Source organism: Dasypus novemcinctus, chromosome 3 (genome assembly GCF_030445035.2).
Source record: "Dasypus novemcinctus isolate mDasNov1 chromosome 3, mDasNov1.1.hap2, whole genome shotgun sequence".
Lineage (NCBI taxonomy): Eukaryota > Metazoa > Chordata > Mammalia > Cingulata > Dasypodidae > Dasypus > Dasypus novemcinctus.
In genome coordinates, this window is record NC_080675.1 from 66,020,437 (window position 1) to 66,037,921 (window position 17,485).

Below are 17,485 nucleotides of genomic sequence, written 5' to 3' on the forward strand. Positions count from 1 at the left end.
TTATACAGATCATTGGTGATTTTTTTTTCATGTTTTAAATGTTCTTGCTTCCTCAGTGTTTCATTTCAGAGAGTTTCTGTTTTATCTTCATATTCACTAATAATTTCTTCTGCAATGCCTAATCTGTTTTCAGTCTTATTTAGTGTATCTTCATCTCAGCCATTGTACTTTTCCTCTCAACAAGTTCTATTTGAGTCTTTTAAAAATGTATTCCATGTCTTTACTTAATGTTTTGAACATGAGAAATGCATTACAGTAACTTTTAATGTCCTTGTCTGCTCATGCTAGCCATCTGTGTCCTTTCTTAATTGGTTTCAATTGACTGATCTTTCTTGTCCTTATGTGTTGCTATTTTCCTGCTTCTTTGTATGCCTGGGATTTCTAATGGATGCCCAACATTGTGAATTTTACCTTGTCAGGTGCTGGATATTTTCTTAATGTAAATATGCTTAAGGTTGTGGATGTAGGAAAGTTACTCGTAAACAGTTTGATCCTTTTGGAGCTTGCTTTTAAGATTTGTTTGTTTGTTTTAAAGATTTATTTTATTTATTTTTCTTCCCTTCCCCCCCATTTTCTGCTCTCTGTATCCATTTGCTGTGTGTTCTTCTGTGTCTGTTTGCATTCTTGTCATGCAGCACCAAGAAACTGTCGCTTTTTTTGTTCCGTCATCTTGCAGTGTCAGCTCTGTGTGTATGGTGCCACTCCTGGGTGGGCTGTGCGTTTTTCATGTGGGGCAACTCTCCTTGTGGGGTGCACTGCTTGAGAATGGGGCATCCCTATGCAGGGAACACCCCTGCAGGCACAGCACTCCTTGAGTGGCAGCACTGCACATGGACCAGCTCACCATGTGGCCCTGGTATCAAATTCTGGGCACTCCATATGGTAGGCAGATGCTCTATCAGATGAGTCACCATCACTTCCCTTAAGATTTGTTAGATGTTTAGTCTAGGGCTAATTACTCACTACTGAGTCAAGATTCTTTGGTGTATTCTATCCAATGCTCCATGAATTACAAGTGTTTTTTTTAGTTTGGCTGGTGGGAACATGCATTATTCCCAGCCCTATGCAGGCTGAGCACTATTAAATTATTTCTATAATTATTTCCAGGTCTTAGGTAGGTTCCCCACATTCACGTTTTGAACAGTATTCTCCTGAATATAGAAGGGGGACCTTCTGTAAATCTCATTCTTTCACTTTTTTTATTTTCTGGTCACCTTGGACCCTCAGTTGTCTCTTAAACTGAAAGTTTCTACCAGGCTCCACCTTGACTCCTTCTACTTGCACCCTGGCCTACAAATTCTCTGAAAGTAGTACTAGGACAATCATAGGGCTCACCTTGTCTGATTCCCATCTCTCAAGCAGCACTGTCCCTCATTAACAAATATCTGGTGAACTGAAAACGGTTGTTTCACATATTTGCTCAGTTATTTGTTTGTTTTGGGTGGGAGGATAAATATGGCTTCTGTTATTCTGTTTGGGCTGGAAACAAGTAAGGAAAATAAAAAGCAAACCCTCTGGATCAATGTATTTTTAAGCTATGCAAGTTACTAATAGAAAATAAAGATAAATAAAATCATATTTTTAGTTTGCATCTCTATGTTCTTTCTTTCCCTAACATATTTCTAGATCCAGTGGCTAAGGACTTTTATTTCATAAAACTTGACTATTTGAGGAAACATGAAAACAGCACCTATATAATCCCATCCCATTTTTCTGTATTATTTTGATTAGAGTATTTTCTTGCTTTGATTATTTCTAGATACAGTATTTTTTTACTCAAAATCACTTATATCTTATCAAGTTGTTCAAAAGTTCTTGCTTTGGTATTTAATACCTACAGGAAAGCATTTTAGCCACTGTAAATATAAATTAAGATGTAAAAAGTTTGAATATTTATTCAAATATCGTTTTATATTATTCTAGGATGTCTTTAATTCAAATGGAAGGCTTATCTCTTACCTTTTGGATTTTAAATGAAATATAACTGATCTTGATCCTCTCTTTCACTGATACTTTATTATTTTGTTTCTTTGGAGTTAGGAGTTGCATGTCTTTTAATGTCTTTTAATCAGTTTAATACATAAGCCTTTTTTTTTCTTTTTTTTAAGAGGTACTGGGGATTGAACTCAGGACCTCATACATGGGAAGTAGGCATTAAACTGCTGAGTTACATCCACTCCCCAATAAGAGTTGGTTTTCTCTTTATTTGTTACCAGGGACCAAACTCACAACCTCATACATGAGAAGCAGGTGCTTAACCATTTGAGCTACATCCACTCCCCTATAAGCCTTTTTGAAAAATAAAAATAAAAAATAAAAAAATAAGTACATGTAAAGTACTTTGATTATTTCAAATTGGTTTGCTTCGCTTAAAAAAGAAAATCACTATGTAATACTTTTCAGGGCAAATGGCAGTTTAATGCTACTGAAATTTCTCTTGGGGTTTTTTTCTAGACTTAGTTTAGCATGATCGGTGCTCGGGATAAAAATATATTTTGTTGAATTTGAAAGAATTAGGGCTAATTATCCACAAAATAAAATTAATGAAGTATTAATCTTAGAATGTTACTTATATTTTACATCCTTAAACAAGGGAAATTTTTAAACATCCCTTTAAATGTTTTGCTTCTTCATGGTATATTACCAATGTTTTCCAGAAAGAAAAATATAAAAAGACAAAATACAGTCTTAACTATTCTTAATTAAACATCAAAGGGATTCTGCAGACCCTTTACTCTTACATTCCACCTTCCAAGATTTGCAAATAGATTTTGAGACGATTTCCCATACAGCACACAAATACTTGACACTGGACAAGGGATTGGAAAAGAGATTATAGTCCTCTCATTGGAACATGCTGCCTTTATATTAATATAATATTAATAATAATCTAGAAAATATTGTTTCAATTAGAAGACATTACATGCTCATATAGCTATATATCTGGCAATCTAAGTCATATTTCATAGCAATTTATAGGTGTAATAATCGCTTCTGAATTAACCATTCAAAATATTCTCCAATAGGAGCACACATTGAGCACAAAATCCCTTCTTAATTGAGATTAGTAGTTTTGATAACCACTTGACATTTAGCCCAGTAATTGGCCTGGCAGAGTCTTAGGAAGTTAAACTCCCTGTTAATATTTACTACAATTTCTACGAGAAAAAAGCCAAGACTACAAGCCTTGTCTATTATATTGCCTCTCTTCACATCTCTTTTGGAATGGCTAAAGATTGTCCAGTTATTTCCTGAATCACTAATAGAATAAAGGTAGCACTATTAATGCTAATGGCTATTTTTAAATTTATTTATACTCTGAAGTTTATTCTAAGTGATAAACTGTCAATTTTCAACTCAGTTCAAGTTCAAAAAATAAACTAAGACTTTGCAATGTGTCTTAGCAATAATGATCAAAGGTGATTTATCGGTGGCCAGAAGGAAAATCTGTTGTGAACATTTGCAGAAGACACCATGGACATTGAAGTCAGATCATCAAAAGTACATTGTGCTCTTTGATTCCCCATCTGATTTTACTGCCTACTTTTACTCATTAGTGCTGAATGTACCTATTTTTCTCCTACTGAGAAATTATATTTGAACACACAATTCAATAGCATCAAATATATGTGATTAAATCTATGTCTTTCCATATGTATGCTTTAAAGCTCTATAATGTAGATAACAAATTGTCAATTGATTAATTGAAAGAATTCTTTGTGGTGTAATTCTAACAAATATGTCCACATAAAATTTTTAAATGTCCATTTCAATTTATTCACCAGAAGTTAATATTTTGATTATGCAGTATTTCCTACATACTGAGTTTGCAAAATCTCACTTGCAAACTGTGAAAACATTAAAATTTTAAATTTTTCATTTCAGTTAGTGGAAAAATGTTTAAACAATATCATGGTTATTGTATGCAAAGAAAAGGTTTTCCATAACTTGATTCCTTTGTTAGGAGGTGTAAACTTCAACATTTTCTCCAGTGTTATCTAGATGCCATTAATTCCTTCTTAATTAAACCAAACATATTTCAGAAATACTGAAGAGGAAAATAACATAATTTTATCTCTATAAGTTAATAGTAGAATAAGAATCATAATGGGATATAATTTAACTTCTTGAACTAGAGTATCTTTCTTTTCTAAGAGAATATAATTCAGATTTTTTTCTTTGCAAACAGATAATATCTCCCTATTTGAGATACATTATATTGTAATGGACGATTGCAGTTTGTCAACTTTATATTTGAAAAAAGATGTTTGTCACCAAGGATTTATATTTATAAACACTTGAAAGCTTAGTCAAGATATAGACTTTATATACATTTTATTTCTATAATCTACTTCACATCAAAAGCAATGTAAGAAAATGATCACTCTAGATCTTAGTCTAGAAGCCATTTATGAGTCGATTGGAATCTGAATATTTAGTTGCAATTATTCAAAGATATGATTGTATTGGAATTCTGAATATAAACAGAGAAGGGCAATAAATATTTCTTTGTGACACTGAAGACCAGTTAAAAAACAATCTATATTTTCTCAACAGTAAAACTGCTAAGGAAATAAAAGGAAACAAACAAACATACTACACTTGACTTTCTCTTTCTTCCTATTCCATGAGGATTCTGAGGAAGACTACAATATGTCTCTGGCCTATTAGATTGGATTTCTTATCATCACAAGTTCAAATCAATATTAAAAATATCAATTATAACTGTACAAAGATTTTGATTGACAGAAGTTATATTTCTCATCATCTCTGTAATAACTACTAATTCCCTGCTCTTTCTCCACATAAAGTCTATAACTCCTGTTATGCTTACATAGGAAGTAATCAGTATGCTTTATTCAATGACAAAATGTATTATCTGTATTTGTAAGGGTAAAGTGTAAATTATAGATCTATAAATCAGCCAACCATTGTTATTACTGTAGCCGTTCATTCATCCAGGACTGTCCCGAACCGGCGGGGCGAGTCCAGGGGCCTGTGGGAAGAAGCAGGGGTAGAGGCAGGAGTGGAGAGAAGAATGGAGACAAGACAGGATTCTGATCAAGTCTCGTTTATTAGGGGTAGGGTAGGGGTATTTATAACTAGGAAGGAAGAAGGTAGTACATCCTGACGACAGCGCATGTGTTGGTAAATGATTAAGTAACTAGATTTTCGGTTTTCGCGCCACCAGTGCGCAGATGGTTGTTTGGCAACGTCTGCGGAAAAACTTTAGCACTTTAGAGAGTGCCCAATCGGAGCCCAGGGGAGTGGCGTAAAGAGAAATAGAAACTTAACTTACTTCAGTGAGGATGGGGGAATAGAAACCTAACTGGGTTAGTATCTAAGATGGCGTTTGGTAACAAGATGGCTGATACAATACTAGTGCCAGAGGCAGCTTCCCACACAGGACCACTATTGAGTGATATATTCACATAAAGGAATATTTTAGATATAGGCATCCCTTTAGGCATATGACAATTAAACTGTTGATTGGTATTTTTGCTGTTTAGCCAAGGGCACCCTTACAGTTAGCAAAAAGCCATCAGGCAGGCAGGACATATTAAATTAGTCAATCTATTCCTGATATTTACCACAGAAGGATCCCCAACATGCCTTCTTAATCCAGCTACAAACGAACAGTGGCAAAATTCTCACAATTTCTCTTCTTGGAGACTTTTTGTCTTTAGCATGACTAACTTCAACTTTGTGTTTTTTTATCAGGCTACTCAGTCAGGCAAGAGGAAGGGGGAAAAAAGGAAATTAAGAGGAAGAGGATGAGTCATTACTTTAAAGGCAAAAACCGAAGAAATTTTGAAATGCTTTGAGCAATGGAAGGATCATTCTAATTAAAATACAACTTACAAGGGAAAGCATATTGAAAAGTTCAGGAACAATTTTCATGATTTATACATGATATCTTAATTTTAAAAAATAATCCCATCATTTTATATTGCCTTCTGCCTCCAGGTTATGGGAAATTAGTAGGTGAAAATAATTACATACTTTAAATAAGAAAAAAAACTATGGATAATTTTTTCAACTACTTAAATTTTACACAGCTAAAATGGAATTCTATGTACCTCCAAGCCTGTTTTTCCATCATCTTTCCCAATGAAGGGTTTACAACTTCAGCTTTATCTAGCTAAATTTCAAGTATGAGCAGGTGCTGAACATTCTAACCTACTGTTATTAGACTCTTCATCCACATCATACTACCCCACATATAGCATATAGAAATACAATCCCCTTATCTTTCTCATGGCTATACTTCACTAGCTGGATTAGCTCTTTTTCCTTTCCCACTTTCCATTTTCCCTTTTGCCATACCAAATTTTCTTTACTAAAACATTCTCATTCCCCCTTCACTCCAGAATTAAGCTTGACCAGGATGCAGAAATCAAAATGTATTCCATTCAATCATTTAAAATGCCTGTTTAAAGGAAAAGTTAGCTCTTTGGTGATGGCATCACTCCACTTTCCATCCAGCAAATTATTAGCTTTATGGCTCAAGTGGAAATGTTTGATTTTATGGAACCAGACTCACAATCAGTAGAATTCTGACATTCCCCAAGATAATATTCCATTCACATTGTTATCTGTAGGAGAAAAGTTTCACCATCACCTGATTGAAAGTAAGAATGGGAGTAGGAATAATCATTGATTTATTCTATCATTAATACCAATTAAATGGCACACATGAAAAAAGAAAAGAAAAGAAAGAAAACACACATAAATTCCTCAAAAACCCACTGTTAGTTAGGAATTAGGCAGTGCCCCCTCATTTACAGGGGCAATTTATAAAGACCATAAAAATTATGTGCTATAAATATGTATGCTAATTATATGAACTGTATTTGTCTCAGGCTTGCTCATAATAGCAAAAACACTTATGTCTAGCTATTATAAAAGGGTACATGTTTAAATAAATTGGTACATCCATAAAGTGCAATATTTTGCAGACATTTAAATTATTTCCTTTTTTCCATTTCAGTGTTCTTGAATGTTTATGTCATTTACTTTTTTTTCTCTAAATCCTTACTCTTAGGTACTTGTGATTTAAAACATTATGAGTGTTTTTAACCACTTCACAGACATGTTCTCCAACATCGTACCTAGTCAAAAGCACATCACTATTTCCAGGCAGCCTAAATATAACTACTTTGCTGATTCTGAGAGCTGAGAATTAAAAAACTACTAAGTTGGTCCTAAATATTTGAGTTCTGGACTGCCATTTTATTTTGGCTTCAGTGATACAGGATATTGTATGTGATTTTCAAAGAAAAGGTTTTGGACAATCTTTGTTAACATATTTAATTCAGTATAGGTAAGTAGGCTGCCCTCCTGATGCAAATTAATTTTGGTAATAACTTCTCAAAACTTTTCTCCTATCAAAACCACGAAAATTTTTCTTTCTTCTGAACTATAGTTAAGTAGAATACATGAACACAATGACAAATTTGATAACTAATGCTTCTACTTACTACTTGAACATTTCCATTAATAAAAGAATTATGGTGACACATCGGTGAACAATGGATCAATTTCTCAAATGTAACCTAATTTCTCTGAAAATCACCTCAAATTTATCTTTCAGGAGTCACAATAAGACCTTTTAAAGGAAAAACAAAAACAGAGTGCTGGCATTGCTGAAATTTTTTTTTTTCTGGTACAGAATTATTGTTTGGGATGATAGAAAAATTTTGCTAATGGATGAAAGTAATGGTAGCATAACATTTTGAATGTAATTAACACTATTGAATTATATACTTGAATGTGGTTAAAAGAGGGAAATTTTAGGTGGTATATATGCTACTAAAATAAAAATTTTAAAAATAAATTTTCACTTTTTTATGTCAGGATAAAATAAGGCTAGAAATTCTATAAAATATGCAAAAATGCTTGATTTTGGGAACAGTCATTAGACTAAATTTTCTTTGGAAAGACAAAATATTTAATTTAATTTAAATATTTTATTTTAGCATGTAGAAATTTTTCTTGCTTTATAATACACTAAATGCTTAAGTTACCTACTAATCTTTTAGTCACAAAGGATTAAAAAATTTTGGCTTATAGGGAAGATTCTAAGAGAGTCTGGTTTCTGTAACAAAAAAATAATAAAAATTTGCTACTGGTCCTTATAAGTGTGCTTATATCATGAATTTAGTAATAAAAGGCATCTGATTTCATTCATCTCTTCTTTAAACACTTGCATTAGTGCCAACCACTGATTCCAGACACTGGGAATTCAAAGGACTCCCAATAGAGGCAGAACATAAATAGACCCATAAATTTCTTTAAGTATTTAAAAGTAGGTGTCAAAGTGAAATCAAAGAGGTAATTATAAGGCACATATGAGGACGTTATTCAATGTTATTCAATCTCTTTGCAAGAGATCAAGCAATTCCACAGAGTGGTAAACCCTGCTCTGGGCTTCACAAACATAATATTGCCATAAAGAACCCAAAACTGATAGTTCCTTAGAAATTTTTTGGAAAACTAGTGTTATGAGATGTGCTTAAGGAATATTGAAGGGAGTCTATTTCATGGAAGGACTGCTCAAATAAAAGTTCTTATTTCTCCCTGAAAATGAAAACTGATAGGATTTGTAGTAGTTTTTTTTCGTATTATTCAACTGTTTAGTTTTGTTTTTAAATGAACACAAAGCTTTTGATATGAAAACTATTGCTATGCAAGGAAGATCCTATTATTGGTTTCAAGAAGGTGGTGGTTGTTGTTTTTTAATATGTAACAATTGTGAAAACCATCAAGAAAAAAAGATACCAGGATTAATAATAACTTTGTCTCCTCAATTTCTCATTGGAAATTGATCTGCAAATCAAAGCTGTATATTTAGATTTGTTTCATTCATATTTGTAGCTCATTTTTGAAGGTATTCGAGGTCCTGGCATAGAAGGGGACATTGCCATCGATGATGTGTCAATTGCAGAAGGAGAATGTGCGAAAGAAGACCTAACAACTAAGAGTAAGTGTCTTTTCTTGGGATTGGCTTTATGTGATGCTAAAATAACTAATATTAAATTAATATATTCTAATAAAATATCAAATTTATTTTTAGTTGACTTATTTATGAATTTCTTATATCTGAGTCCCTAATATTTTGGAATTATTTTTAAATCAAAATATTACTTTCAATTGTAGGCAAATTTGAACTAAACAAGCCCTCTTTTATTATTTTTAATTTAAAAATTTTAATATGATTTTTAATTTATATTTATGTAAATGATATTTAAACTTTTATTAATGTCTGGGGAATCTATAGACACAATACACATTTATATAGCCCAAGCTCTCTTTATTCTCCCAAGCAATTTTTGAATATATTTCTTAGTTATAATTTTGCTGACACTTTTTAACAGCTTCAATATTGTGAAGAACCTTAGGAAGTATATTAAGTCATAGAGTAAACTTAATTTTTCTGGTATAATTATTCTCCTTCTACCACTCCCAATCCTGTTTAGTAATATGTGATTTGCCTTCTATCCTGGTTTGAAAAGTAGGGCTTAACTGTAACTGCAAATTTTATTTTTCATCATAGGCCCATTTTTTACATGGAGAAAATATAAATAAAAAATGAGAAAAAATGTGAATCAGAATCTCGTGTAAGCTACTTCTTAACATCCTCATATCTTTGTTATCTGCTGGACTTGAAACACTTAAAATATATTCTGAATAAAAATTCTCCCAATTGGAGCATTTCCCAAGGCCTATTTGGTATCTTTAATTTTACAGTCATATAAGGATGTACCAATTAAGCTAAACTTACTCAAAAAAAAGTCAATTATGTAGCACATACACAAAGAAGCATGAAATTTCATACTGTATAAGTCTAGAGCAAATCAGAGTCTTTGTTAATTTATTTTCTTTAGTATGAAATTATATCAGTTTAGATGTTAGAAGTCAACAAGTACCCAGTGATTGTTCCTACAAACTGAATTGACTCCATTTTTAAGCATTGTCAAGAGACAAAAGCTAAGAATGTGTATAGCAATGAGACATTTTAGTCGTAGTTTTCACTTTCCTTTGATTAGACTTAACATTTCTAATAACAGATATACTAAAAATTTCTTTCTGGGTCTGGTTAATTTTGCTTTAAAAAGCTGGTAGCTATCACCAAGTGAACTAGGTTTTTCTAATACCCAGAAAAGCATGCATTTTCCTCAGAGGAGAATGGGATTTCTTTTCTGAATTTCCCAATATGAGTCAATAGCAGTACCATCACATTAACGGAAGGTAAATTAACATTTTATATGGAAATTTTACATTTTGATAAGTTAATAACTTAAATACATTGTATGTTTCTAGATTGAAAGAGAAACACAGGAAAGCATATCTTACTCTCTAGAGGAAAAACAGAAGTGAAAAGAGTAGCCCCAATTTCATAGGGACTATGTTATTTCACAATAGAACATTTTCATGGTCAATATTTCCTCTTAAATTTGTAAATTCAGAAAACTATATAGCTGTTTTAAATAGGATATATTTATACGTATGGGAGGAAGTTTTATCTAGCCACTGGGAATCAGGGGAAAGAAATAATCCTAATTAAACAGAAAAATTCTATTTGGTATGGGGAAATTTTGTTATATTTTTATCAATTTATTTAGTAGTCATTTATTAGGTCATTTTGATAAATGGTGTATGGTGAATGTTAAATGATTGTACGTTTCTAAGTACAAACCAGCCTGGAAGTTAAAAAGGTTCTTCTAATTTCCCAGACCGCTAATAGTTCCAAAGCAGGAAATGGTTCTATGGCATGCACCGTCAAGAGCTGAGATTGTAGGTCTATATTTCCAGATATCAGCTCTCTCCTAGGAGAGAACCATTCTGCAACTTAAACCAAGATAATGAATTACTGTGTATGCCCGTGTTTGCCCTCCTAGGTAAAGTGTACCTAAGTACTTAAGTATCTAAGTACATAAGAGGTATCCTCTAAAATGAAGCTTATTTTTCCTCTATGGTAGAAATTCCAAGGCAGATTGGTAGAAGGGATTTTTTAAAAATCAGAATGAATTTCATGACATTTCTAAAAACCATATGAAAGAGATTATTTATTTACTCAGTTTAGAGGTAATGATCTGATCTAAACATAGCTATTCCACTGGTTATAGTTCTTTACCCATAACAATCCCTTCCTAGTTTTCATCAAAATCAATTTCCTACCAAATCTTCAAGCTTAACATTTTTGGATGCTGGAAAAAAAAGCTGACCTTTTAGGATATCTGAAAACCTTCAAATGCTGCTAGCATACCTACCCAGCCATCTTCTAAAGAAGTGTTTACAGCTTATTAACCAATTTTAAATTTGCAAGTATTTTTATTTTCTCAAATGTCTAACCATATATTCAACTTATTTTCTTTTTATTTGCCTAGAAATGAAACTTATAAATAAAACAAAATGAAAACAAATGTTTTACAAAAGTGTTTTCCCTATACTAAAGTTATTTTTCTTTACCAGTGTTGTATTGGGGTTGAAAGGAATGCTCATTTTTCTCTTCTTTTTCTTTGGTGTTTATTTTCCTTATCTTTAGATTCCGTTGATGGTGCTGATGGGATTTTAGTACATATATGGCTTTTTCCAGTTATCGTTCTCATCTCTATCTTAAGTCCTCGAAGGTGACCTTATCCTGGCAGAGGCTATAAGAGATTCACCAGGCACTGGCATGAAGAAAGAGTCTTTGTAAATGGACATTGAAAAAACAAACTACCAAAGATTCCTCCACTGACTACTGACTCAAAAATAAAATAATAGAAACAAAATTTTTTAAGCACTGGGGATAAAAAGGATATCATGGAAGGATAACTTATTCCAAGCTACATGTAAAAGATAATCTTGACCTGAGCAGAGACAAGACCTTCAGGTGCTTCTGTGGCTAAAAAGATTACAGCGTCATCTGGTTGAACTCTGGAATTAAAAAAAAAAACACAAATAACAAAAAACACAAAAAAAAGAGCTATAGAAATCCTTGTCAAAGCACAAAGTCATGGCTGGTTTTGTTTCAAAATGAATAGTTTGCTTGTTACCATGGAAACCTAATGGCCTGCCAACAAAAACCTCACTGTAAACAGGGTACGTGAAGAGCTGGCATTTATTTTCCTTTTCAGAAGGTTTTACATAGAGAATTAAATAAATGTAAGCCCTTTTATCTTCGGCTGTTACCCTTCCTTGACAATAATCCAAACTCAGAATTTAAAACATTCATGCTCCTACCCACCTGACCCCCGCCCCACCTTTATTTTGTTTTTCTCCTCCCATGGCTAAGCTAGATGCTGTCTCTTTTTGCATGCACTATTATCCAGGATGGTAAACCTGGGCTTACACGTTACACAGGCTTATCGAAGTTTGCTTGCGGCCACTTGAACACCCAAACTATGTCATCTGTTCAATGAAGAAACCAAACCACCATCTTTTATAAATTGCCATGGAAACCAAGTGCCTTCAATGAAACAAGCCTGAATAATTTTCAACTCAGAAGCTTGCACTGCTGAGAGTGGTTTGTGTAAAACTATTTTATAAACAAAATACAGAGCCTAAATGTGCAAATTGCCGGCAAGACAACAAAAGCTGCTTCTGAAGAAGAAAGGACCGAAGCTGCTGCGTAAGCCCATGCAGACATGACATTTGTTGCTTAACCTTCTAGACAGCCATGGCCTTTCAGCTTATTGTCCATTAGAAAATAACTTCCATTGAGACCAGACATGGGAGCAACATTTTTTCTTCCAGGTTATTAAATGGGTCAACCAGAGCAAAAGGTTGTTAAAATAATACTTAGCGCAGAAGGTGGTAAAACACAAAAGTGATTTCTTACTCTAACCTCCATTTGAAATGAAATTGACCCTAGCTTTAGAGGGAACAAGAAAATGTTCGTGATTGCAGTGCGTACAAACTCTACAGCGGACCTGGGCCTGAAAATCTGGCTTTATTCTAAACACTTGAGGGTAATATGCCTCTGCCCTTTAGTCAGACTCTGTGCAAATTGTGAAATATTATTTTATTATTTTACCAAGATTAAAAAACACTTTTACAAAAAAACAAAAACCTGTAAAAATGATTTTGAGCTACCTGAGGACAAACCATACCTTTAACCAGCCAGTTTTCCAATGCATTGTAAATTTCACTTAAACCTGTTGATTATGAAAATTTGAATATCTTTTTCCTTAAATTATCTCAGCTTTTAACTTCATTTAAAAAGACTTTTGTCTAAAGAAGAATATTATTATGATATGTTCTTTCAACACCCTAGGATTAAAAAAAACTGATTATGCAAGTAATTGGAATATAATTATTAAATTATAACATTTGCAAATATTACTATAAAAAAGCACAACAAAATGTAGTGGAAAATGACAAGGCTTGATTTTTAAAATAAAAAAATCTGTAGCAATGTTTGTGCAAATTCAGTAATTCAGCTTAAAAGAGAATTTTACAGCTATGTTCAATAAAGCCTCTTTCCAGGTAAGGAACGTTAAGCAGTATGTGTCTTTGTTGACCAATGTTCACTTTTCACCAAAATTAAGTAATTTATGGGTCATGTTTCCAGAAGATAAATCTTCAGTGCTTCATATAGATTAGTGTCTGCAGGAAGAAATGTTAATAGGAACTCCCTGATGTCTCCTCCCATATTTCTCATACATGTTAAAAACGTTAAACCTTGGAAGGAATAATATGAAGCAAATATGAACTTAGAATTTAATATGTATTTTTCATAGTCAGTTGAAGAGGGGACCAGTCTGAATATCTACATAGTGATAGAATTGAGCTGAACCAAATCCTTTCAATTAAACAGAATAAACAAATGAGATTCATAACTTTTTGAACAGATTAGGCATATTGGACATTTTTCAAAGTTTCAGTCACCCATCTCTTTTATCAAACCAAAGAGACTCATGTAAATGCTAACTATGACTCCGAACAAAATCTGCTAAGTCTCCCTTCACCCTAACTTCCATTTGGTGTGGCCATTACCCACTTCTTTCACTATCCTATATTAGTAGATCACCATTTTAAACTGATTTTTCTACACTCTCATCATTGATAATATCAATGAAAATGTTTTAGATCTAGGGAGAAGTATAACTCATTGCACATTCTTTCCTTGATCTATAAGTTGATTTGAGTGAGGCTTTTAGAGGGAACTACAAAATCTATTTTCAGAATATTTAATATACCTTGAGTCATTTCCAGGGAAGCAACCAGATCTCCTTTTTTTCCTAAGTAACCCTGCACAAAGAAATTACTGTAAGTGGCAGTTTCAGTCCTCAAAGTAAGCATTCATAAAACACTAAAGTCTTTCCTCAACCTTTCAAACACTAAGAACATACAAAGTTTCAGAAGTTCATGAGAACTGGCTGGTAAGGAAAAACTAATTTTCATTAAAATTTTGAGAAATTTCAGATGAATGTAAAGTAAAAAGAAACAATTAGAAGGTGTTGTGGAAAGCAATTTGATTTAACAAGATGGTAATAAATGAAATGTATATCTCAAGTGAGTTCTGGATCATTTATATAAACCAACAAATTTAGAATTAGAAACCATTTTTCACTTCAGATCAAATGTTCAGCTGCTTCATTTGAGAGTAAATTTTAAAAGGTTGGGATAAACTAAATGTAGATTGTATTATGTAACCTTTTCTTTATTAGTAGTAATAATAAGGACAACTTTAAAACATTTACCTTTTGCCAATTGCTTCCTCTTTTCCTTTTTTTTTGTATTTATTATGAGTTTGACTGGCCAACATATCCCCTTTCCTTTCTTTCTTCCTTTTTTTTTTTTTTTTTTGGATATTGTATTTAAACTGTAATTAGTTGCCAATATTTTTTGTTCTGTTATAAGAAGGCATCAGACAATGGGGCATTTGATTTTCTGGGAGAAAGATTATACTGTATAATCTACTGCTACCAGTAATTGATCCCAATTAATTAGGAGCATTGTTCTATTTCATCAGTTCTAAGATGCTTGTTTCCTCACATTTTCACAGTTCTACAATCAGGATGCATTTTATAGTCAAGGCCTACTTTAATTATAGTTGGCAGCATTTCTGTGTAGTCATACATAAAATAATAATGCATCTTACAATTGATGAAACCACTATTGACAAAAGTCATTGAAGTTGCCAGAAGTGCCAAATAATGCCTGATATTACTACTTTGCAGCAGCCCCAAAAGAAAAATATGCCCAACCATATTTGTAGGATTTTTATTAAATACTCATTGACTATGCAGTATTTTGAAATAGCATAGCTCTTTCATTTTGTCTTTTCTTTACTCTGAATCTTCTCTTACATACTTAGTCTTGCTTTCTTTTTTCCTGTTATCTGTTTTTAGCTCCATAATGAAATATAATATGCTATGTTTCTATGATTTTAAATGTTTTCTGGTTCTATGTGATTCACAGTACTTAATAAGTCAGAAGATGGGCTTTTAAGAGAATTTGTTTTAAGAGAATTGAAAGATACATGGTACATCATGTCATGCAATAGGGTAGACAAATGATACTTCATTTCACATATATCACAGAATTGACTTTGGCATGGTGATGAATTATGGTAATTATAATAATCAGAATTACACCCAGCTACTCAGTTACATCATGTTATAAATATTAAAAATAATACCATTCTTTAGGTTTATATTTTAAAATATGATAAAATATGAATTACCACTGTATTAACTTTACACCAAACATGCATTTTATTTTAATTTTAAAGATTTTATAATAAACTTATCTGTCAATAAAATGTTTGAAGAAGAATTAATTCAGTTCTGTACTTAAGGCTATATGAAATCGACTCTTATTTTCATGATCTGTTTTTGCCTGTTTGTTTGAAAGATGGAGACAATAATCTGATTTTGATAGACTGATTTCAAAGGATTCTTCTGAATGCATGTTCTTTATCCTAAAACTTTTTTTAAAATGTGCCTTTCAGAAATCAGGGCCACTCAACAGAGACTTAATCCAGAAAAATTTTACCCCCAAATGCATTTGCTTCTTGGTTGATGACTACTTTTTACTAATTTCTTCATCTAGGTCTCAACAAGGCAGAACGTATAATCTTCCTGCAACTGGGTAGTTGATGTCAATGAAGAGTCACTGCATTTTCTGTGAAAACAAGGAAATCATAGGGTTCGATGCCAAGCTATTTTCTTTCCTGTAATGTTCCCTTTGTGGCTAACCAATTTAATTAGTTTTCTTATTAGCTATTTTTAAAAAGCAATGTCTCTGGCATTTTCTACTTCATTAGGAGAAAAACTACTACAGAATGATCAGAACTTTTTTCAAATCTGATGTAAGTTCTTTGATGAATATCCACAAAATTTATAAGTAAATATGTATGTTGTTATTATATGGAAAAAAGCAAGACTTGAAGACTTGAAATTTTAATGTAAAATATGTCAATTCAGAATCAATCCATTATATGTTCAGTTAGGGCAAGATGAGTACTCCATATATTTGTATAAGGATTACTTTATTGACATATGTTAATTTAAAGCTTAATAAACTATGAGTGGTAATTTTACTACCCAGAACCCACATTGAATATATTGAAATTAAGGAATTGGAGTTTAAAATTTTGAGTAGGGCACAGGTTAAACTCTAGGTGAAACTGAACATTTTTTCTCAAGGAAATATTTACAACTGGTTGAATTTAATTTTACTTGTACTGATTTTCCATGAGATGAGCTTAAGTGTATTCTTATTTTTCAATAAAATGATGGGAAATTCTATGAAATAGGTACTAGCTTGTTAGTTTCCATTTGTTTTCATATGACTCTCATTGTTTTCCTGGATTTCCAGAATATCATTTTTATTTCTTGAATCTCATCAGTATATTTAAATGTATAAGTTTAATCAAGCATACATTGTGTTAAATTTATATTGAATATTAATTACATTTTATATCTCAAAGTTCAGTTTTAACTTTTCCTTTTGAAATTTTCCTTCTGCTAAATAGTTTCAGATAGCTGTATGTTATTTTCCCTTGAATTTTTTTCAATAAATGAAATTATGTAAAATACTCTACTAGTGTTTGGGAGAAATTTCTACAGTCAATAAGCACTTAGGTCAGAAGCAAAAAATATTTAGGATGCCAATTATATTTGCAAATTAAGATGAAAATGACATCATTACTCTTAGTAATAAAAACTTTTATAGACTCCACACTGAACTGAAGCACAATTAAACCATTAAAGATATGTGTTGATTTTTAAATTTTTTGTGAGGGCTCATTTATAAGACTGTGCTTAACAAGTAAGCATAAAATTTCCCTGAATGATCGTGATGTAAGAATTATGACTCAATTTAGTAGTCCTGATATGTAAAATAATTGATTGTGGATTAATGACACAAATACTATCTAGGAAAATAGTTTTAATCACATATTGCATGGGGCACTGTAGGTTAATTGTGGATCTTCTGGAAAAAACAAATAATAATTACCTGACAAGGATTTGAGTGAACCAAAGTATAA

General features: G+C 32.2%; 1 protein-coding gene across 1 annotated transcript in view; it reads left to right on the forward strand.

The window, feature by feature from the left end:
* Nucleotides 1-17,032, forward strand: part of MDGA2 (MAM domain containing glycosylphosphatidylinositol anchor 2) — a 1,021,793-nt gene extending 1,004,761 nt beyond the window's left edge. The window contains exons 16-17 of the mRNA XM_004454777.4: nt 8,878-8,983; nt 11,549-17,032. Of these exons, the coding sequence (XP_004454834.2) occupies nt 8,878-8,983; nt 11,549-11,637 (195 nt within the window). The 3' untranslated portion in view covers nt 11,638-17,032. The remainder of the gene's footprint in view (nt 1-8,877; nt 8,984-11,548) is intronic.
* Nucleotides 17,033-17,485: the final 453 nt, after the last annotated feature.